The sequence below is a fragment of the Trachurus trachurus genome (assembly GCF_905171665.1).
Source record: "Trachurus trachurus genome assembly, chromosome: 10".
NCBI classification, from domain to species: Eukaryota; Metazoa; Chordata; class Actinopteri; order Carangiformes; family Carangidae; genus Trachurus; species Trachurus trachurus.
The window spans coordinates 5,564,675-5,587,346 of record NC_139894.1 but is presented as its reverse complement, the minus strand read 5'-3'; the positions used below and the strand labels follow the sequence as shown (position 1 = coordinate 5,587,346).

The following is a 22,672-nucleotide window of genomic DNA, read 5'->3' as shown; positions in this document are numbered from 1 at the left end:
TCTCTCATTTACTTGTATTTTCATTGTTGACTTTTTGCTGTACAAATCTGACTTTAAGCCATTTGAACAGTCTCACAAGTTATAATGAGAGGGTTATTATTTTTCGCTGTATATTGTATTTCTCCTCAAATCAACTGGGAAATGTATCAGTTCATTCTGATTATAAAATAAAATCGCTTATGCAAAGATTTGGGTAAAATGAGATTTACAAAAATCACTGGCAGCTCAAAGTTTATCCTTTTATTTTTAATATTTGAGTGCTGCTGCAGAATCAATCAGTTGTTGCCTTGTATCATCATGTCTCAGTTTTTCTTTCATCTTAAAACACTGCGAGCAGTTTTCAGATTTGTAAATTGTTTTTAATCATCAAGGATTTTAAGATAAAAAAGTCTTAGTTTGTGTTGAAACTTTGAAATACTATGACCTGGACAAATGAGAATATGCACCGGCTTAGTTTGTGTTGCTATTTTTTTTTACATACTCACTGTGAATACATCCTGTAGTGTGAGTTGTATGTCCAGTCCAGTCTTATATTTTGCTGTGCTATAATTTTATGTGCATATGTGCACAGTTTAAGTCGCAAGGGACCTGCTTGTGTTGTGATATGTTTTGTGTTGTATATGAAGCTTTACCAGTTTGTACTAGTCAGTCATTGCACTCTGATCCCCCTGTGGATTACTTTGATGGAATAGCTGCCTTTTCTGCATTTTTTTTTTTTTTTTTTCATTCTCGCTGCTCTCATTTCTGTCTCCATTTCTGTATATGAAAACCACAGAGAATCAATAGGCGTTGTGTTTCCTCAGCACACTGAGTGGGGTTGTTTGTGTGTGTGTGTGGGTGTGGGGGTGTGTGTAGGTGTGTATGTGCGTTTTCTTGTAATGACAGTCAACCTTGTTTTTCATTCCACTTCAGGTCGATACTACATATGAGACAGAGTATAGTTTATGAGAGCGCTAATAGCCCGAGACAGCAGTGACCTGCTTATGAGTTAGAAATGGATGAAGCACAGATCAAGTGTGTGTGTGTGTTCACATGTATGTGTGTATTCGCATGCATGTTAAATAATAAATAATGAGTTGAATCTGTGCGATGACCTGGCGCATTAGAGACCCCCTGGACAGAAGGTCAGACTTTGCAGCTTAAGTTGCTTCAACCCAGAATTTCATATTTAATTGAGTGGGCTTCTACAGTAATTTCTACATCATACAGAACTCTTTCCCCCGTACGCCCTCAGCTCAGATAAAGAAAAACTTTGTTTAGTGCATAAATAATTAAACAAATTAAGGAAAAGCAACAAAAGAGCATGGCCTGCAACAGTATTTATACAGTATGTTCTTAATAAACTAAAAAATGTTTTTCTCTCTGACAATAAATGTTGTGCCCCCGTTCAGCATTGATCCAATTAGCCTGAATGCTCTTAGCTTATACTTAAAATAAATTAGCTCTTTGTCACATGCACAGGAGTCAACTTGAACACTGGTGAACAGTAAAAGTGAATATTCCTCTGTTTTGTGACCCCTTGTCATAGGTTTTAATGTACAATAAGTGTTTTTCTCCACTCAGGTTGCTTAATTAGAAGAGTTTTACAAACACACAAAGATAAAACATGAACAATAATTGCTGAAAAGTCTCAAAAACAAACAAAGCTCGATGTAACATAACATGTTTTTGACCGATAGATTTGAAAGAACTGACACGTATATCATAACTTTACGGCTCTTTTGAAACGGAATAACGACAGATTTCCTGTTTTCAGGATGTGTGGCTTTTTCTTCTTTTGGGAATAGGTGGCGAGGATTTTGGAGAGACTCTAAGACTAATAGACTAATTTGACTTGCGTCAGAGTTTAAACCAACAGACCCAGAAACGGCACCAGGGTGTTATTTATCTAACAATCTCCTCTTCTCCTCCTCCTTCCCCCCGTCTCTCCATCCAGCACTCTCAACAACAACAACATCACCCTCATCCCGCTGTCCAGCTTCAACCACATGCCCAAGCTGCGGACGCTGTGAGTATGACACACACACACACACACACACACACACACACACACACACACACACACACACACTAGAAAACTACTAGACGTTGATGCACATGCACTCTGTGGTTTCACGTTAACACATACACACATGCACGTGGATGAATTACTGCCCAGTTTCATGCAAACTGAATAAGAACAGACACACGGTGTTCACTTTCACACACATACACACACACACACACATACACACATGCATATACACATGCATATACACACACCATGGCAGCAGGGTCTGTGTGTGATCATCTAATCATCCCATAATAAGAGACTAGCTCTTCTATTGTTTCATGACTGTGAATAATCATGTGGCCATCACACACAAACAAACACACACACACACACAGAGATACACATGGAGATGGATACAGTGACATGTGCATGTACCACACACACACACACACACACACACACACACACACACACACACACACACACACACACACACACACACACACACACACACACACACACACACACACGCACACACTTGAGTAATGGCAACCTCATTAATACCACAAGAAAGGCTTTTTAAGACTCTATAGTTCAATCTGCTTTGATTCATTAGAAGAAACCTCATACACTGATGTTGCTGATGTGAGCGCGGGCACTAGCCGTCGTCAAGGCCGTGGCACGACATCTCCAGGGAGGCTGCCTACCCATAATGCCCCGGGAGACAGTGTGAGAGAGGCAAACCATTGGGTTGCGTTCCCGGTGGCCACACTGGGGTCGAATTTTGCCAAACCAGCTTGCGCATGGGAATGGGATTTCCTCCCCCAAATCACCATTTTTTTAAAGAGGCACTTGTGTGGTGAACATAGCTCTACTTAACATTCACAAATGGGGGGATTTCTAAATACACAACACAACTGAAAACAAGCAGGACAACAGCGGTCCATTTATCTTTTACGACCATGTCTTCTGTTCAACTTTTGACCGACGGCGTGTCCGCCAGCAGCCGGTCACATGGCATCGTTTGGATATTTTTCTGCATACTGCTGCAACTCCAGTGGCAATATGGCTCAAAATCAGCCTTTTAAAATTGGATTTCAGGCAGCAGCACAACTACACAGTTGCCAGGAGATTGAGTTACTAATATCCAATATCTTTTAATCAGGAGCCCTCGTCCTTTTCTGTTTTCTGTCAACACTGAGTGACTGTCTCCTCCGATTTCCTCCTTCTTCCTCTTTGTTTTTCGTCTCCTCTTCAGTGTTTCTGCTTCATCTCTCCTTCTCCTTGCTTATTCTTTTTTTTTTTTTTGCATCTTTCTCGCATTAAGTGCTTTTCGTTTGCCATCCTCATCTCTTTCCTCCCATTGTCATTCACCAAATTGTCTTCACTGGCTCTCATGTTCTCCATGCTGCTATACAGTCCAGCTTATTCTGTTACTCATCTGCCTTTTCTCCTTCTCCTTCTTGTAGGTTCCCATCTTTTCTCTTCCTCCCTCCTCCTTTTCTTTCACATCTTTTATGTCCAGTCCATCCATCCTTTCCCTTCTCTCCTGCGTTGCTTCTTCTCGTTGGCTCCTCTTGTATTAGATTTGATGCCTTTGGATCCTGATATTGAATAAAAACGACTCATTCAATCAAATGTTTAGAGATGTCCCCGATTTGATTAACTGGGAACTTTGAGAAGAGAAGTGTATGTAGGTTTCTCTCTCTCCCTCTCCATCTCTCTGAATCCTCTCTTTAAATTGAATGGCTTGGCTTATGGCTACTTTCACATACATTTAGTTCCTTTTATTCATTTATTCTCACTCTTTCTCTCTTTCCATCACAAGTCTCTTCTTCCCTTTATCCCTCTTTTTTTTCTGCAGCCTCCTTCTATTCTATTAGCAGTAATGATATCACCTCATGGTGCCTCTTATTCAGAAACTTGAACCAATGAAAAGATTAGAACTCCCACAGCTTGTGTGTTTGTGTAATTCACTGCACTGAAGATGTGCCCGCTATCTCTCTGGAGAAAAAACACACACACAGACACAGACACAGACAGACTGATTGACTGACACACACTCCAAACACACAAACACACACACACATTCATCGAAACAACATGCAGTGTCTTTACTCATTCGCATCCAATAAGCACAACAAACGCTATCACTGAGTTACAGCTACACACACACACCACACACACACACTTTCTCCATACCCCCTGCCTGTTCTTATTCTCCCCTGTGTTTTAATCCTACTTGTCAGTAATTAAGGCTGAGCCGGGGGTGGGCCGGGACGTGGCTATCTCCAGGCGGGGGTTTGACTATAAACTGGATTTATAATGGGAGAGCGGTATTAAAACCCACTGCCCCCGCTGCTAGCATCAATGAGCCCATCTCTGTTCCATAACAGGATTTGTCCTCTGCTTTATTACAAAGGGAGGCCTGTCTTCTGAAAGGCTAGATATCCCGGCTGGCATATAATACGCTGACAAGACATTCTGCCGTTCATCCTCCCTCCCTCCCCTTCCTCCCCCTCCTCATCCCTCTCTCTCTCTCTTTCTCTCTCAAGGTGTCAGACTCAGCCAGTTCAGCCCGTAGAGAGTCTCAGCTGTGTGAAACAGCACCTGATGCATCCTATACTGAGCACACTGCCTTTTAATTAAATCCTATTATTGAGAAAATGTAACTTAAATTGAACCTTAATGTGTTTAAGGTGTCATTTCAATTTCCCATCCGTCACTTAACGTAAAGATTTGATTCAGTTATGTTCTCTGATGAGAAAATCTTAAGTCGTAGAATACACTGCAAAAACTCAAAATCTTTCCAAGAAAATGTGTCTTATTTCTTGTCCAAATGTCTAATTTCTAGTCAAAACTAATCTCTTTCCACTTAAAATAAGACTCATCACCTAAAAATCTACTTGTTTTTAGATCATTTTCACTTGTTTCAAACACATTTTCACCTGAGATAAGTAGAAAAATCTGCCAGTGAAAGCAAGTTTTTTTGTGCTTGTAATAAGAAAGAAAAACTTGCCCCACTATCAGATTTTTTACTTATTTCCATTGCTTGAAAGAAGTAAAAAGTGTCTAAAATCAAGCTACTTTTTTATGTGATGAGTCTTATTTTAAGTAGAATGAGATTTGTTTTGACTAGAAATGACATTTTGACTAGAAATAAGACAAATATTCTTGGTAAGATATTTGATTTTTTGCAGTGTAGAATAAAAGATGTGCAGCATTCAAACAAATAATCAAATACAAATAAACATATCTTTTCTACAGTATCTATCTACACAAACACATTTGCTTTCATGCTCCCATGCAGGTTGTCAAATCATTTTCTGAGATTTCTGCCTCCACCTCATTACATTGAACGTTGATTTCAGTGTAGTTTTCCTCAAGTGACATCTCCTTCCAGAAACTATGTCCCAGTTATTCATAATTATTGACAGACTGTGCTGTCAAGATTTGGGATCTGCACTACTTTCTTTTCTTCTCTTTTTTTACCTAAAAAAGAAAAACAGTCCTTATGGAAGCAGTTATTTTTGCCTTTTTGTGTTGGTTTCCTCAAGCAGCAGCGACGACGTTGGCTCTGTAAAAGCACCACAAACAAAATCTCATTCATCTCTCTACCGCTGGAGTAGGGAAAAGGAGAAGAGAGATATTGGAAGGAGGATAAAGATACTGGAAGATATAGACATGTCAAACTAAAAAAGGGTAGATGCATGTGACGGAACATATTTTCAAAATATCTTTCTCAGAGGATCGATAAAGACACACCTCATATTATCATATTATATCTTGTCACTAATACAGCCACTATAAAATCAAATGAGGACAACCAAAAGCCATCCAAATAAATAAAAAAATATAGTTTTATTTAATCTGTTTACTCAGTTTTATTCTATTTCCCTCATGTTCAGTCTTTTTCTTCTACCCTTTATGTCCACTCTCTTCAGGTCTGAATCTGTCTTTCCCTCGTCTTCTTTATCTTCTTCTTTCCCATCTCTCCCTGTGTCCCCCTCTGCTGTCTCTGTCTTTCTGCATAGATTGTGATTTAGCCGTATGTGTCCTGTCTCTAGAGGGAGTCATATTGTCACAGACCTTGGGGGAAATGAGAGCTGAGGATATTACTTTGTGTGTCTGTGTGTGTGTGTGTGTGTGTGTGTGTGTGTGTGTGTGTGTGAGACCCTGTTTGTGTGATTGTGTTTCTGTGTGTGTGCGTGTGCGTGTGTCATCTCAAGACCAAAGGTGTAAGCTGTGTGAAAAATAAAACCTATTTGAACACATTTGCTCTGCCTGAGCTCAGTTTAAAGTAACGCCGCACTTTTTGGTTTTCAGCCTTTTACAATCAAAGGTTTTATTGTGGTCGGGGTCTTATTATTATTATTATTATTATTATTATTACTCACTGATAACTGTCTTTAATTACACATAATAACTCATTTCTTACTCTCTCTCTGTCTCTCTCTCAGTCGTCTGCACTCAAACAATCTCCACTGCGACTGTCACCTGTCCTGGCTCTCTGATTGGCTCAGAGCCAGACGGGGCCTGGCTCCCTTCACCCAGTGCATGGCCCCCGCCCACATGAGGGGTCTCAACGTCCCTGACGTGCAGAAGAAGGACTTTGTATGCAACGGTGAGTTAACATTGGCACACATAGGAGATGCTGTTCAAACATTTCAGCACCTCAACTTCAACTGAAGGTCACCCTGAGGAGCATTCAGTACTTTCTGTGACGAGACACACAGTGAGGGTATTACTACTTCCTGCATGAGTACAAATGTTTAAATACATTTTTGTTATATAGAGCATTAAAAAATGACTGAAATCTAACCTGTAAAATAATGATTCCACTTCAAAATGGAGACAAAAGTTGAATCATCGGGCGACACTCGCACAATACATACAGTACTTGAGGGAGAGTCAAGTAGGCGCTCACAGTTGAATGTGCTGCTGCTGACAGCTGACGATGAGGCATACAACACCAAATGTAATAAACCTAAAGGCCATTATTACAAGCAGTATTGTTATCGACTGCAGACAGCTCAGCACCGAGTTTATAACGCTGAAGGAATTACACCGTGTAGAGCAGAGCGCATAATCAGCCAAAAGGCCGGTATAAGAGGAGTGGTGTTATCAGCTGCAGATAGTATAGGCGCTGTTTATAGGCCTCTGATTCAGCTCTCTGTGCTAATAGACTGTCAGGCTGCTCCCTCTTTATTAGCCTTTAGCCTGTCCAAACCAGACCTCTCTCTCTCTCTCCTTCTCTCTCTCTATCAAGGTCTCCCTCTCTCTCTCTGTTTCCATTCTTTTCACCATCCAAGCTATTCACACCCTTCCTACTGTACGCTCCTTTCATCTGATTTCCATATCAAACATTTTGCGACCAGACGATAATTTGTACCAACATTCAGTTTATGTCGCAATTTCTTCCAGTTTTCCAAGAGAATTAAATTGCTGGCAGATTGAACAAGGCGCCATAACAGCGTGAGGAGGACAATCATGAGACATTAAAGTTCCCAGAAACGGAGATAAAATACAAAAACTGCATCATTAATGCTAATAGTGAGAATAGATTCTCTAGGAGCGAGCCACCTCTCTACAGTACAAAAGCCAGTGTCTGTTTCATTATGTCCAGACTGTGATACTGTTTATCACCATCCACAGGTCCGGCCCAGACAGAGTCGAGGTCGTGTGTCCCCCAGGTGGCCGTGTGTCCGGCCAGCTGCAGCTGTAACAACAACATAGTGGACTGTCGTCGCAAAGGCCTCACAGAGATACCGGCCAACCTTCCTGAGGGCATCGTGGAGATGTAAGACCTTCATCTTAATTCTCTTTAAATGTTCCACCACTCACCTGTCCAGTGTCCATTTTCAAGAACAATGCATGTTCTTCGCAGCATTTTTGCACCTTTTTTTTTTTTATATTTGCCAGTTATGATCAGTCCTTTTTTAAAATTAAAGCCCCTGTACAGACTTTTCATTTAGTGTTGATTTTTCTTCCCCTGTGGACGAAAGCGGCTAATGAAGACTGCATTTCCCACTGTCATGAAGACGTTTGTGTAGATTTATTTTTTTTTGGAAACGTCAGAAAGACGGGACTTGCTTTTTTTAAATTTCTTAGCAGCGTAATGTATCTATTCGTATGGTTTCGTCAGTGGTCCGACCCGACCATGCCTTCCAGAGGTATAGAATTAGACTACTTAGAAATAGCGTATCTTCACACTGATGGGCTCATTTGCTGTTGTAGGTAACAGAGACACATCAGCAGAAACCAGAGACTTTTGCATATCCAGTTAAAAGCTCCGTACAGGGGCTTTAATGATATTTAAATGAAGTTCTTTGACAACAATGATTAGCACGTTGCTCTCATTGGCATACTGGACATTCAGTGCCATATATTTTACTGTCAAGCTGCTTATATGGAGAAGTTGAATCACGCTGACGACGGACTAGATGAGACTTCCAGTCCAGACTGCAGCAGACAGACCGTGGGGTTTTGCAGTGGTAATCTGTTTTAGATTGCAGCCAGACTCTTGCTTTTGACACTCAGACAGACTTTGCCTCCTCTTTCTCTCCTCCTGTTTCTTCCCATCTCTTATACACATATCTGAACACACACACACACACACACACACACACACTCCGGTGGGACATGTTTGATATCCGTATTGAACGCTGTGCCCTGTTTGTTTGTACAAAGGACAGCTGCTTGATTGCTCTGTGAGTAAAGGAGCAATTCTCCCCCGCAACGCCACACCAATACTGCTATACCTCTTCAGCATAAGTAATAGATTCACACACACACACACACACACACACACACATGCATACACACCAGTTTTGTTTATACAAACAAAATACGTACTTAAGCACAAATGCATTTTAATGCCTACTCACACACACACATTTTGGGAGACACACATACTGTATAGGCATTTTGATCAAGCCACAGGCACCAAACATATCTGATGAAATGTCTCGAACACACACACACACACACACACACACGCAGACACGCACACGGGATTAGCATTGAATCCATTATAATAAATGTTGTTGCTGCAGCCAGAAACAATAGGGTATAATAGGATGATGTATTGTCAGTCCTCCAAACGGGACAAAGTCATCTTTCTGCATGCTGGTGGCAAGGATCACTGCCAAATGTGTGTGAGTGTGGTTGTGTATATAGTGTGCACTGTGCGTGTGTTAGTGTTGAATAGTGTTAATCCGTCTTCTGTATTGAAATGTAATCATAAAGGAATTTAACAAAACAAGGTTTGTCTCGAGGCATTTAACTTCATTACACCTTTCATTACACCTTAAAAGAGATGTGTGTGTTTGAGCGAGCTACGAGCATTGTGTGTCTGTCCATGTGTGCGTGTGTGTGTGTATTCATACACGTCCTGTCCCTTCTTGTACCTGCTCACCTGCCAAACCCATCTCCTCTTCCTGTTGTCATTTAATCACATCTTCACCCCATGGATTTTTTATCAAGCCTCTTAAAATGTCTTCCCTCTAATACGTTCTTTGATATTGAATCCCCTAAGTGTCTTTGTGTCAACCTTGTTGTTGCTGCCCCCGGTGTAATTTGTAACTTGTTGTGTTTGCAGATTGTCTTTGTCAATAGCTGTACATCCTTGATTTATTTTGACCCCTTAGTTGAAGTAAGACGTTGTTGTCCACTGCCAAACCCCGTGAGGTGCCGAAATTTAGAGAGGGGTGAGAGCCAAGAAAAAGATATACCTGTTAGGGTTGTGTTGTGTTCAAAGGCAGCGGGACTTACAGCGGAGTTACGATAGATAGATAGATAGATAGATAGATAGATAGATAGATAGATAGATAGATAGATAGATAGATAGATAGATAGATAGATAGATAGATAGATAGATAGATAGATAGATAGATAGATAGATAGATAGATAGATAGATAGATAGATAGATAGATAGATAGATAGATAGATGCATAGATAGATAGATAGATAGATAGATAGATAGATAGATAGATAGATGCATAGATACATACGTAGATAGATACATACAGTACATACAGTAGATTGATAGATACATACATACATAGATACATATAGATTCCAAGGATATGGCTAAAGAAAGGAAAAGAGGGATGGCGAGTGGAGGTCAAGAGGAGGACTGGGTGTTGGCTGAAAAGTGGGAGGAGAGGAAGAAGAAGGGTGGATTAGTTCCCATTTATCATTCTGACAGCTGACCCTGTGGCTGGCCTTGGGACCTCACCGCATCCCCCCCCCCCCCCCCCCCCTCTCTCTCTCTCTTTTCTGATTTTTTCCTCTCCTCTGCCCAAGTTGTTCACACTTTTCCACTCCTCTGATTTCTCCTTTCTCTTTTGTCATCCTCTTTTTTTCCCCCCCACTCCCCTGCTTACGGCGAGTCTGCTACGCGTCTTTAACTTCCTTATTCCTCTTCCTCCTCTTCCTCCTCCTCCTCCTCAGCCTCCTTCAGCTTTTGCTTTTGTCCGTTTCCTCTTTTCAGTCTCATATAGCAGAAACAAGGAGACATGAAGAATGCATGAGCTACAACAGACAAATGTGTTTCCGAGACCATCAGGAGAGCAGAAACTAAACTACAGTACATTTCCCCAAATGTGGGCTGTGGGCCTAGTTCTGATGGCTCCCCACATGATAATAGAGTAATACTACCAGTATGGTGTAATGAGTCTGCAGTCTCCTGGAGAAAGAGATGTAATAAATTCCCTTTGGCCCTTCGCCTGAAAAAGTCAAGGAACTGAGAATATGTTCATAAATGCAGTCTCGCTCTGTCTAAAGAAAGAATCCTATAAAGAAGATTCAAAATAAGTAAAATATTAGAAATCATAGTGATAAATGTACTGCTAAGTGACAGCAGGTTTGATTTAGCCAGTTAGCTCGCTGTTATGGAAACATCTCTTCCTCCTGAGCGCTCGCTGAGTGAACAGGTATACTGTGGTCAGCCGCCCAGGTTTACATGTGGGTTGCCAGATTCAGAGGGCTGGTCCCAGGTAAGCTTATTATTACTACACTACACTGCTGCAGAAGTCAAGTCAACATTTCACACTGTGCTGACCTTCACCAGTTCCTGCTGCATAGCAATGAGCAACCTGCAGAAATATTGTGTAGAAGCTGATTGGAACAGTCACCTTTTGAACCTCTTTGTGCACTTGTGTTAGGCTTCAGGTTCATGGAAACCAGCGAATTCTCCCTCCTCGGTGTAATTAAAGGAGAAAATGAATGAAGTTTTGCATGATATGCTGCAGGTTTTCTCATTTCATGTTTTAGGGGGTGGAAATCTTCTTTGAATTAAGGTTTTTATAAAATAAATGTTTAAAAGGTTTATTAAAGATGAACTAACTCTTTTTTTCCTCACCCTCTCTTTTCCTTCTCTCTCTATCTCTCTCTCTCTCCAGTCGTTTGGAGCAGAACTTGATTAAAAGTGTCCCAGCAGGAGCCTTTACTGCCTACAAGAAGCTCAAGAGGATGTGAGTCTGTCTGGCTATAAGTGCATACATTTAAACACACACACAAGCGCACATACACACATATGCACTGATTTTGCTAAAATATGTTTAATTTATTTATTTCTGTTTTGTTTAATTGGCTCAGGCAACTTCAGATCTGATCCACTGAGTGAAAGGCTCATGATAAAAAAATCTATGACCCTGACTCTTGTCCAAAGCTTTAATTATATCCACAGGCTTTGTTGCAGCGCTAATATTGTTGTCTGAAAATTTAAATAAATAGACTAACAAAATTAATTAGGAGAAAAATAGTGCTGTTACTAGACATTTTTTCAAGGCTATTAACCAAATGTGATTACTCTTATTTGAAATTCCACAAATATTTTGAGATTCAACCACGTTTTCTTCTGTTAAGAGTCACACCAGTCGACCTCAGTGTTATGCAGATGTGGTTAAAAAGCAGAAAAAACACAGAATTGCATCTAAGGATCGAGACACTGGGAATTTTCAGCAACTTTAAATAAAATGAATTAATCAGTGACTTTATTTAACAACAAATGAATAATCTGTTGCAGAAGTCTGTAACATTTAAAGACTGTGAGCTACAGTGCACTGGGTTGCTGTCTGTCGCTATAGAGCTCAGTGTCTCACCCACACGGATTTCTCACTGGTGGAAAAAAAAAGTCCTTATCATGCAAATGTCTGAAATGCCAGATATGCAGACACACACACACACACACACACACACACACACACACACACACAGAATTTCAACCTCGCCCAAAGTGTTAAATAATAAATTGTGAATGTGTGTGACATGAACTGCACTTAACATGCCACTGCCTCCAGTTTCTCCCTCTTTTCTCTCTTTTTCTCCCATCGCTTCACTTTTTCCCCCTCACCCTGTCCATCACTTGCTCTCTCTCTCTCTCTTTTCTCTCTTCTCTCTCTCTCTTTCTGCCCCTCATTTACTTACACATTCAACCCCTCTTACTTTTTTTTTTTTTACCCTTGTCTCAACGCTTTGACCTCTGCTGATGTATTCTCTCATGATCATTTGTCAGACACTTCTAGGACATCCACACAGAATGAACCCTATTACTGTGTATTGCACTTATGCACTTATCTCCTCTCTCTCCCTCTCTCTCTCTCTCTCTCTCTCTCTCTCTCCCTCTCTCTCTCTCTCTCTCTCTCTCCGTCTTGCTCTCTCCCCCCAGTGACTTGAGTAAGAACCAGATTTCTGACATTGCTGCTGATGCCTTCAGTGGCCTCCGCTCACTCACCTCACTGTAAGTATGACACACTTACCTGCACGAAAACCACCCCCAATCACACACACACATACACACACACATATGCGCGCACACACACACACACACACACACAGACATGCTCACACACACACAGGTATGCACACAAACACATATCCAGACAGAAAAGTAATTGCGTTCCCAGACATTTAGCAAATAAAAACGTTGTCGCTTGTCAGTGTTGACAACTGGAGCACAATGCGATTGAGTGTGCGTCTGTTGCGCCTGGTTTGTGTGTGTGTGTGTTTGTAATTGTATGTGTCTGTAATCACCCAGTGTATATGAGTGTGTGTGTGTGTGTGTGTGTGTGTGTCAGTGTGGGTGATAAGAACATGAAGGACAGTTTAATTTGAATCAATCTGGAGCATGAAAATGAGACAGACAGTCAGACAAGAAGGGGCAGACAAGGTGAACTCTCCTGGGTGTTAAGACTGAACACACACTCTCACACACACACACACACACACACATTTACATGGAAGCACATAGAGTGGAGTCGGTTGAACGGGAATGTCGCTGTGAGGCACGGCTTCTGCAGCAGAGGCCGACTGAGCCGTGATGTAGCAAAATATAAAATTGTTCAACTGAATTAAATGGTTGCAACTGCAATGGGAAGCACATCTCAAACATAATTTCAGTTTTTGACAATCAAATGAGATAAATGGTCCAAAGCAGTGTGCTTAGTGAGAAAAAGCTTCGGCGCAGAAATGAATGTGGTGTGCTTCAATTTCTTTTTTTTTTAATAAATTAAAAAGTTGCCACATTGGAAAGAGACAACTTTTTTGTCTTTGATTGCGACTCTCCTAACACTTCTTCTCACTAAAATAGTTTTTCCAGCCGAGTAAGCTTGATGGCTTTTTCACTCCAAGCAGATACTGTATATAGATGGTCTTCCTTTCCTTTCCTTTCGGAGAGCTGAGCATTAAGTGGATGTATACAGAACATTGGTTGGGAAAGGAAATAACAAAGGACATCTTGGTTTTCAGACTCACGTGTGATTGTTTTGTCATGGTCGGCTAAGTGTCGGCCCAAACAGCTCCATATGACAGTTAATGTTATTACATGCTCACAATGAAACAGATGCATCTGTCGGGAGAATCTTATCCGTGTGATTTAGATGGAAGTTTAAAAGACCAGTAGGCAAAAGAAGAATTACAGCACCAACTATCAACATTGAAATATTAGGTAACACTTTATTTGACGCCTATCTCTATAGCGTATTATAACCATACTTATGATGAGTTATAATGCAGTTATATAGCACTGTAACTAGAGTTATAAACACCTATAAATGATCATAATGCTTTATAACAATAATCATAACACACTATAAAGCATTTTATCTTGACTTATAAGGTCAGGTATTATAATACGTTATAATTGTTAGTAACTCGCTGACAATGCCCACATCAATAATGCACTATAAACATAGTTATAATGTGTTATAATTGGCTTATAAATGTGTATAACTATCATTATAAACACTCATAAATGATCATAAGGCTTTATAACAATAAGCATAACACATTATAGAGCATTATAACTCTATTATAATACTTGACCTTATAAGCCATTATAAAATGCTCTATAAAGCCTTACGACAATTTATGAGTGTTTATAATGATAGTTGCACAAGTTTATAAGCCAATTATAACACATTATAACTATATTTATAATGCATTATCGATGTGGGTATTGTCAGCGAGTTACTAACAATTATAACCTATTATAATACCTGAAGTTATAAGTCATGATAAAATGCTTTATAGTGTGTTATGCTTATTGTTATAAATCATTGTGATCATTTATGAGTGTTTATGACTAGTTATAAAGTGTTATAACTGCATTATAACTCATTAGAAGTATGGTTATAATGCGTTGTAGAGATAGGCGTCAAAAAAAGTGTTATCAATTATTATTCTCAGCCATCCTATATGTACAATATGAGTGAATTAATGAATGAATAAAATACCATAAGATTTCCTGACTAGAGTCTCTCTCTGCTGGCAGACTGTATCAAGAATGAGGAAATGTTTTTGCTCCATTGTTTTGCAGCCTTTAGATCACATACTATAAGTCCTAACCTGTAAGCAAAAGCCTTAGAAAACGCTGTAACCTAAACGGTGTTGTTGTGACTGTCCTGTGCAGGGTGCTGTACGGCAACAAGATCACTGAGCTGCCCAAGGGATTGTTTGATGGACTGGTTTCCCTGCAGCTACTGTAAGTACTATCTGTGTGGTCTTTTGTTGTTGAGTGTGTACCTGTGTGTGTGTGTGTGTGTGTGTGTGTGTGTATGTGTGTGGTCCCTCCAGAAAACAATGAAATATATTATTCAGTGAGAGAAAGAATAACAGACCCAAACAAAGGAAAAGCAGGAAACACCGTACTCTGGAGGATTTGTAACAGTCTGGTCCAAGAAAACGTCTGTACGGGCTCAGTTTCCTTTCCAGAATGGTCTGACTCCTTTGTTGTAGGTGATTTATTAAAAAGAAATATATTTGTTTTGTTTTGTTTTGCAGAGCAGATTTCATTTGGCTTCACGGCCTGCAGGTTTTAGAAGAAAAAAAAAAAAAAAACCTAATTGCATGCCTTAATCATTGAATTTTTTCTGAAAATACTATTTACAACAGCACATTTACAGTAAAACTCCTATGACTGACTCGTGTTACTCATGTTATGACAGATGTTAATCAGTATCATTTGACAGTTGCCCTTAAGCTGTCGGTAATCTATACCAGTTACAACTGAGGCAGCGTAATGAGCAGATGTGGCTGCTTTTATGTTAAGACTTGATTTTTTTCCTAATTAAAATGATTTGGCGATTTGGCACCAGCGACTCATATCTACACTACATTACCCCTGGACCATAATCACAGCTCGGCCCACTGTTATAGATCCTTATTGCTTCAATATATGGTGGTAATTTCATGAGGAGGAGAGCATGAGGCGTTTCACCCACAGTCATAGTCACAGGAGCAAGTCTTGTTAATAATCACTGTAGTGCAGTAGCAGCTACTGTAGAAACGCCTCTTCATGCATTAACCCTCCATCTGTCCTTTATAATGTGTGTGTGTGTCTGTGTGTGTATCTGCAGAGGTTGTTCTAAAGTGATCAACATGAACCAAATTGGTGCACTGTAATAAAAACCGTAATCTCCTACTGTTCTTTCAGTATTTAGTGTCTACAAGGAGGAAAACTATTAGTTGTGAGTAATTCCTCATGGGCACAGATTCAAGCTGCATGCAGCAGTGCTTCAACGTGCAGTTAAAAAAAAAAAAAAAGCTCCTATAATGGCTAAGATGCTGGTACTGTATGTGGCATATGGTCCTCACAAATGCCGCAGTCCACTGCTGCAGAAGCAGCGAATGTTCTGGGCTTTTCCGTCGTAAAGTGAAGTGAAGCAAAGAGAATGAGGATGAGTGAATCTAACCCACAAACACCTTTTACGGGCTGAGGTGGATCATTGGGATGCACGGTGCATAGTCTCCAACAGAGAAGGAGAGGAAAGGGAGGGATAGATGGATAGATAGAATAATGGATGGATGGATGGATGAAGAGGGAAAAATTGAGAAAAAAACATGCAGTAAAGACAGCGAAGAAGAAGTTTTAAGTTAGTTTTTTCCAAGTAAGTCCAAGTATTTCTGTCAGAACATCATTAACACTTGGTTGCCCCTAATTGGAAAAGCGCTTCCCTCTCAGACCCGGCCGCCACGATGCTGCAGTCGTAAACTGTTCAACACTAAAACACCAAATGTTGAATATTTGTCTGCACATGCATGCGCGAGCCCTTAAATAGAGCGTTTCTGTGCATTTGCGACTGCATCAATCAGTGGATGCATAAAGTATAATGACTTGTTAATATTCATGTCTCGCCACATCGTTGGTCAGCTCCACAAAAAGACACTCGTTGAGTCGCTCGCCTGCGGGTGTCGGTGCTCGCTCAGCAGACACACGGAGGGAATGTGTCTTATAGTATCTCACACCACTGAGAGAAGAAAGCCTCCCATCTCCAAGAATTTGTCAAGAATTTCCAGATGCTATTCCTCCCATATGGCGCGATTATTATGAATTATATATTATTAGCTTTTGCTGGTGAATCAAGCAGCATGTCAACCTTCCATGACAAAGATGTGTTTATTGCTTTGTATAGCTAGCGGTCGGCTGTTTATATTGTCTGCGCTGCTTTGTTTTACTGGTGCAGTTTCAAGTAATTAGTTCCCCCTGTGAGCTGCCTAATGAGGTGTGGATATGTCGCAGAGCAGCATGTGAGTGAGTGTGTGTGTGTGTGTGTGTGTGTATATGTATAACTAGGCTGTGTCAGTATAGGCGCTCGTTAGGATGACTTGAGGTGATTAAGCTGAGCTGCTGTACCAAGTATCGAGTTAGTCACCTGTCAAACAAAGAAAAGAGGGGGAGGGAGGACAGGAGAGTACGTGAGAGAGGTGAAAAAGCATAGAATAAAACGAGAGACAGAGGAAGAGTTGAGTATAGCTTGTGAGAAAAGATGGAGAACAAGAAGGACAAGCAGCGAGAGACACTACATGTATGTGGATATATTAGCTAATGAAGTGCAGGTATGAAAAGACGGGAGAGACTGAGGGAAGGGTGGAGGTGAAAACCCTTCCTGTCATTTACCTAATCCCTCTATCACATTTCCCATTTCCCCATCTCCCTCTGTCTCTCCTCCATTTTGACTGACAGCCTCTTTCGCTTAAATGTATATCTATGTAACGCCAAATTAAATTTTCACCTGTCCCTTCTCTGTCTCACTCCATTATTTCCTCAATCCCATCTCCTCCACTCTCCCATCTCTATCTCCTCTCTTCCTCCTCCCTCTTTTCCTCCTCACCATCTGTCTCTCCCATCAAAACAAGATATTACACTACCCCAACCCAACAGTGGATATTCCCCCTCATGCTACAGAAGAGAAAGTGAAAATATATAAAAATGCAATTTTCAGATTTATGGGTCACGGCCAGAAAAAAATATAATCACACAAGTGTGTGGAAAGGGAAGAAGAGGCTATAGCGAAGGACAAGGTGGGAAATAGTGAGATGAAGAGGGCAGTGGAGAGAGGTAACGGTTTTGCATCTGGGAAAAATAAATTCTCTCATTATCCGCGTATGTATTCATCTTTTGTTTTTGTCGGTAATAAAGCTAAGCAAGTAAAAGAAAACACAACTAAATAAGCAATGCTGAGTGGTTCATCTTTGTGTTTCAGGCTGCTGAACGCCAACAAAATTAACTGTTTGAGAGTTAACACCTTCCAAGACCTGCAGAACCTCAACCTGCTCTCTCTGTACGACAACAAGCTGCAAACCATCAGCAAAGGACTGTTCGCCCCTCTGCGCTCAATCAAGACTCTGTGAGTACATACATACTGTTTAACAGAGGAACACCGGCTCAGTTCAAGCTGCATTTTTGATTGATTTTTTTTTTGTCTATCGAGAGCACAAAGGTAGGTTTCAGATATTCAGGGCTCCACATCAATCGTCATGATGATCAAGGAAAGATGTAGCAGACAGCAGTAGTTGAGAGGGGGGAAAAAAATGCAAAAGCTTTGATGGATTTTGGTTCAATCATCAATCAGCAAAGAGAGGAGTCACAGAAGGTTGTAAAGTATTACTAAAACACCACTCCTCTTTCCTTTCTCTCCATCCCCCCCTCCTCTCTCAGTCATCTGGCCCAGAATCCCTTTATGTGTGACTGTCACCTGAAGTGGCTGGCTGACTACCTGTTTGACAATCCCATCGAGACCAGTGGAGCGCGCTGCAGCCACCCCCGACGGCTGGCCAACAAGCGGATCAGCCAGGTCAAAGGCAAGAAGTTCAGGTGCACAGGTAGGTGATAACTTCACAATCGCACATGCAATATAATAATAAACACTCGTATTAATCTGTTAAAGTGTCAGGATGTACGGGCAGAACAGTCTCTCTGTGTGGTGGTTTAGAGTTACTGTTATTTCCTTTGATACGAGCTGTGAGTCTCACTAATTACAACACAAACCACTTCAGTATAGCGAAGCAGCACAGTAACTAACTCAGCAGGGATTGGCCATAGACTGTGATCGCCCACTTGTGTGAAATCATGACTGTGTACTGTATACACTTCACATTCTCACTTGCTGTGACTCCTCACGTTGCTTTGTCTGTTTAAAATGCAATGCCTTTTTATGGTTTACTGGAAAACAGTTTAAATCCCTTTACAGACATTTTCAAACTGAATTATCTGAATTGTGCTAAAATGACGGTTACGAGCAAATCGTTTCCGATACGAGACCTCTCTCAACCACATTAGCTTCAACAGTGGATGATCGTGTAACAGAATACAAGACAAGGTTCAAACTTCACTACTTTTAATTCCTTTTATCAAGCAGCAGCACTGCTTTACAAAGAGCTACACACTGGCTTGTATAGCAGCAGTCCTGTTATGATGAAAGAGAAAGTACAAACAGATTTTTATATCACTGGAACAGTTGTTTCTATCAAAGCCGTCTTAGAAACATCGGTGTCCTGACATGACATTTTCCACCCCTCCTGTTTCCTAAAATGCTGCGGCCCAGCCTAAACCGGGCACGTCCATTAATAGCATAACCAATACTATTACATGTCGATGGCTTTTATCCAGAGTGCTTTTCAGTCTCATGAGCACATGTGCTGTATTTTTAGGTTGGGGAGGTCTCAGTGGTGAAGGGAAAACCCCTAATGTCAGTGCTCTGCCCATGGAGCTAATCAAGATAACTAGATTACAAATGCTCCCAAAGCTGGTCCTTCTGGCAGTCGGTCCTCTTTGCTTCAGCCCCTCCTCTCTGCAGCCCCCATGCCTCTCCCTGCATCTTCTCTTCCTCTATATGGACCTGTGTTGGACATTTTCGCTATTTGGTGGACAGTTCTCTGGCTCCGCCTCCCTCCCTGTGTGGATCTGCAGCTGTCTGTTGCCTCTCCTATATCCTGTATGGACCCTGACCTCCCCTGACTGACTGAATGGTGCAGCTCTCTGTTGCCCCGCCTTCCTCCTCCTCCTCCTCCTCCTGTGTGGACCTGCATTCTGATTGGTTCGTGCAGCTGTCTCTTGTGCTTGATCTAACCATGTGGCCCCGCCTATTGTGACATCACATGGTTCCGTCAAGCGCCAGGGACCGCCGAGCACACGCCCACCTGCCTCTCCCAGCCAATCACACGCCTCGGAGCAAAAAAAATTTGGAGGCTATAAACACTTGTTGTATGTTTGCAGCCCTTTCATGTGTAGGGTTTCTGATACATGGGACTATAACTGTGGTTGAAATAAATAAGGTAATAGACAGATAATCAGTGTTTTCCGCTGATAATCAACTGCTGTTCTACTTTTGGGCAATTTAAAAGAACCCTGTGGAGTTTTTTTTTTTTATGTATTTCGTCACCAAAAGTCATTATTTGCATTCTGTGTTGAATCGTAAAGCAAATGCTGATCCAGTGTTTTTAATATTTGAAATGCAACCGTTCCTTGCTAGCCATTTTCCCTCTTCCACATCAGATCACTGCTTTGCACAAACTTTTTTGATCACTGGTGAAAAACTCCACAGGGCGCCTCAAAGTAGCTCCGCTTTCACCTCAACACTGCTCAGCTGTCAGCATAAATTTGAACTCTACACATCTTTCCTTCAACAGATGCTTTTGCCTTAGTGTTGTTTGCTTTGGGAAGTCTCTTTGTAGGGTTTTAAACCACATAAAGAGAAGTGCTTGGTTCACCTTTCTGGCTGATCTCCCCCCCGCCTCTGTGCAGATGTATTTGACCTTTTTCTTACTCCGGCTGAGGAAGAAAGAAAAACCTTAAAAAAATGAAATTCAACAACCCGACTTCCTTTCTTTGCTCTGTTGTTTTCTCTCCTCCCCTTTATTTCATTTTCTCTCCCATGCTCTTTCCATTCTGTCACCTTGCCAACCAACAAGGTTTTTGCGGCAGCCCAGAGACGTTATTTCCAAAATATCCCGCCGCTGAAAGGAGCTAGCCACATCCCATAAAAAGATAAGACATCATTTGGTGAGCGGTGATCATCCACAGAGTTCAAATCAAGGTTGCTCTCCGAAAACTCTCTCACTAGGAGGTCTTGGCTGGTGAACAATGACGAGCAGAGAACAGCAACACAAGGTGTGTGCCAGCCAGGAGTGAGTGGAGTCAGACTGAAAGAACAAGCAGTGTGTGTGCCAGCGTTAGAAAAGTCTGATAGGAGGCTGGTGAAAAACAGAAAAGGTTAAATTGATGGAGAGCAGGCAGACAACAAGGCTGGAAGAAGAGAGAGACAGAGAGAGAGATAACCGTGAGAAATACAAAGAGCCTATGTGGTGCTGCACAAATGCAAGTGCTGCATGATGTAAACCAGATCTAGTCCACACAGGCACACACTGCTGGTCATAAATAATATCTGCTCGCATTATATCTAAATAACAGAAGTGGTCTCTGGCTCACCATGTTAAACAAAAACATCCGGGGTTAAACCACATTTATCTACAGGATGATTCCATAAAACCACCTGGATCTCTGTTTGTTAATTTGATTTACAGTGGTAGTAGCCGTATACTGCACAGTGCACAGCATTACCCCTGCAAACCGGCAGCATCAGCCCCCCATGCCTACCCTAAACAGAGCAGTGCCGCAGGAGCCGTGCAGATGAATTAAGATCGTTCATGTCCTGCGAATCGCTGGTTGTATTTAACAACCTCTGGCAGCTGAAATTAGAATGAAAGTTGAATTTTCCAAACAGTTAAACTCCAGCAGGAAGCGGGTATTGATAGCCTGGCAGTGGATTCAGGACTTTTGACATGGCTACATCTACAGTACATATGCGTGTGATTTTTTTTGTTTTTGTTTTTTACTACTGGCTGGAACTTTATTGGAATAATGTGTTGCCCTTCATAATGATGTATATACTATATAAGTCAAACATGAAGAACTTTATGTGTCTCTGGCATCTCCTCTCTTCCCCTCCATCATTTTTTCACTTTTGCTTTCTATCTCCTACGGTACTCCCCCGTTTGGCTTAATTTACTGGACTTTTCGTCTCCCTGTGTTTTTTGTTTTTCCCGTTTCTCGTATGTTACCTCATTTTCTCCTCTCTCTCTCTCGCTCTCCTTTGCAGGTCAGGAAGACTACCGTAGCCGTCTGAGCGGCGAGTGTTTCCAGGATCTGGTATGCCCGGAGAAATGTCGCTGCGAAGGCACCGTGGTCGACTGCTCCAATCTCAAACTGACCCGTACACCTCCGCACGTCCCCGAACACACCACAGACCTGTGAGTCGCGCAGTGTTTCCCCCTCTTCTTTTTTTTTTTACATGCACGCGTATATGACAAGACATGATGAAATATCAGATTGAAAGCCATGTGTTAAACTGCTCTAAAGTGAAACTGTAAACCACCACACGTCTTTAAACATACCACAGACCTGTCAAGAAATGTTTCACTTTCTCAACCACATGCACACACAGAAACACAAAGCGTGCAAGCTCTTGCAGAAATACACGAATGCATATATGCAATGCACACACACACACACACACAGCCCCATCTGCCTGTCTCTCTTCCTGTCTCTCTCTGTCTGCCTCCTTGTCTCTCTGCGTGCAGTATCATGACCGTCAGTCTTCATTTTTAGCTTCCAGACCAAAATGCCTCTCAACAGTCTTTTCCATCTCCCATCAAGTCCCAAAGGAGCCATCATGATGTCTGGCGAAGGGTCTCACACTAGAATACTGAATAGACCCATGGATCATTCATTTTACCACTGAAATATGGGAAGGGAGCAACCAATCTGATTGTGGGCAAGGTTAAAAAGTCAGTATGTGTTCAGCACCACTGAATACAAAATGCATACAGCTGATTAATCAATAAGTCAATCAACAGGAAAATAACTGGAACGATTTTTTGATTCAATTAATAACTTG

At 41.3% G+C, this 22,672-nt stretch overlaps 1 protein-coding gene across 1 annotated transcript in view; it reads left to right on the top strand.

Moving 5' to 3' along the window:
• slit3 (slit homolog 3) overlaps positions 1 to 22,672 on the top strand; it is a gene marked incomplete at its 5' end in the record, with an annotated part of 281,175 nt that overhangs the window by 197,774 nt on the left and 60,729 nt on the right. Inside the window, 9 exons of the mRNA XM_083980669.1 lie at positions 1,937 to 2,008; positions 6,454 to 6,617; positions 7,649 to 7,793; positions 11,399 to 11,470; positions 12,667 to 12,738; positions 14,908 to 14,979; positions 17,981 to 18,124; positions 18,436 to 18,599; positions 21,875 to 22,025. Of these exons, the coding sequence (XP_083836795.1) occupies positions 1,937 to 2,008; positions 6,454 to 6,617; positions 7,649 to 7,793; positions 11,399 to 11,470; positions 12,667 to 12,738; positions 14,908 to 14,979; positions 17,981 to 18,124; positions 18,436 to 18,599; positions 21,875 to 22,025 (1,056 nt within the window). The remainder of the gene's footprint in view (positions 1 to 1,936; positions 2,009 to 6,453; positions 6,618 to 7,648; positions 7,794 to 11,398; positions 11,471 to 12,666; positions 12,739 to 14,907; positions 14,980 to 17,980; positions 18,125 to 18,435; positions 18,600 to 21,874; positions 22,026 to 22,672) is intronic.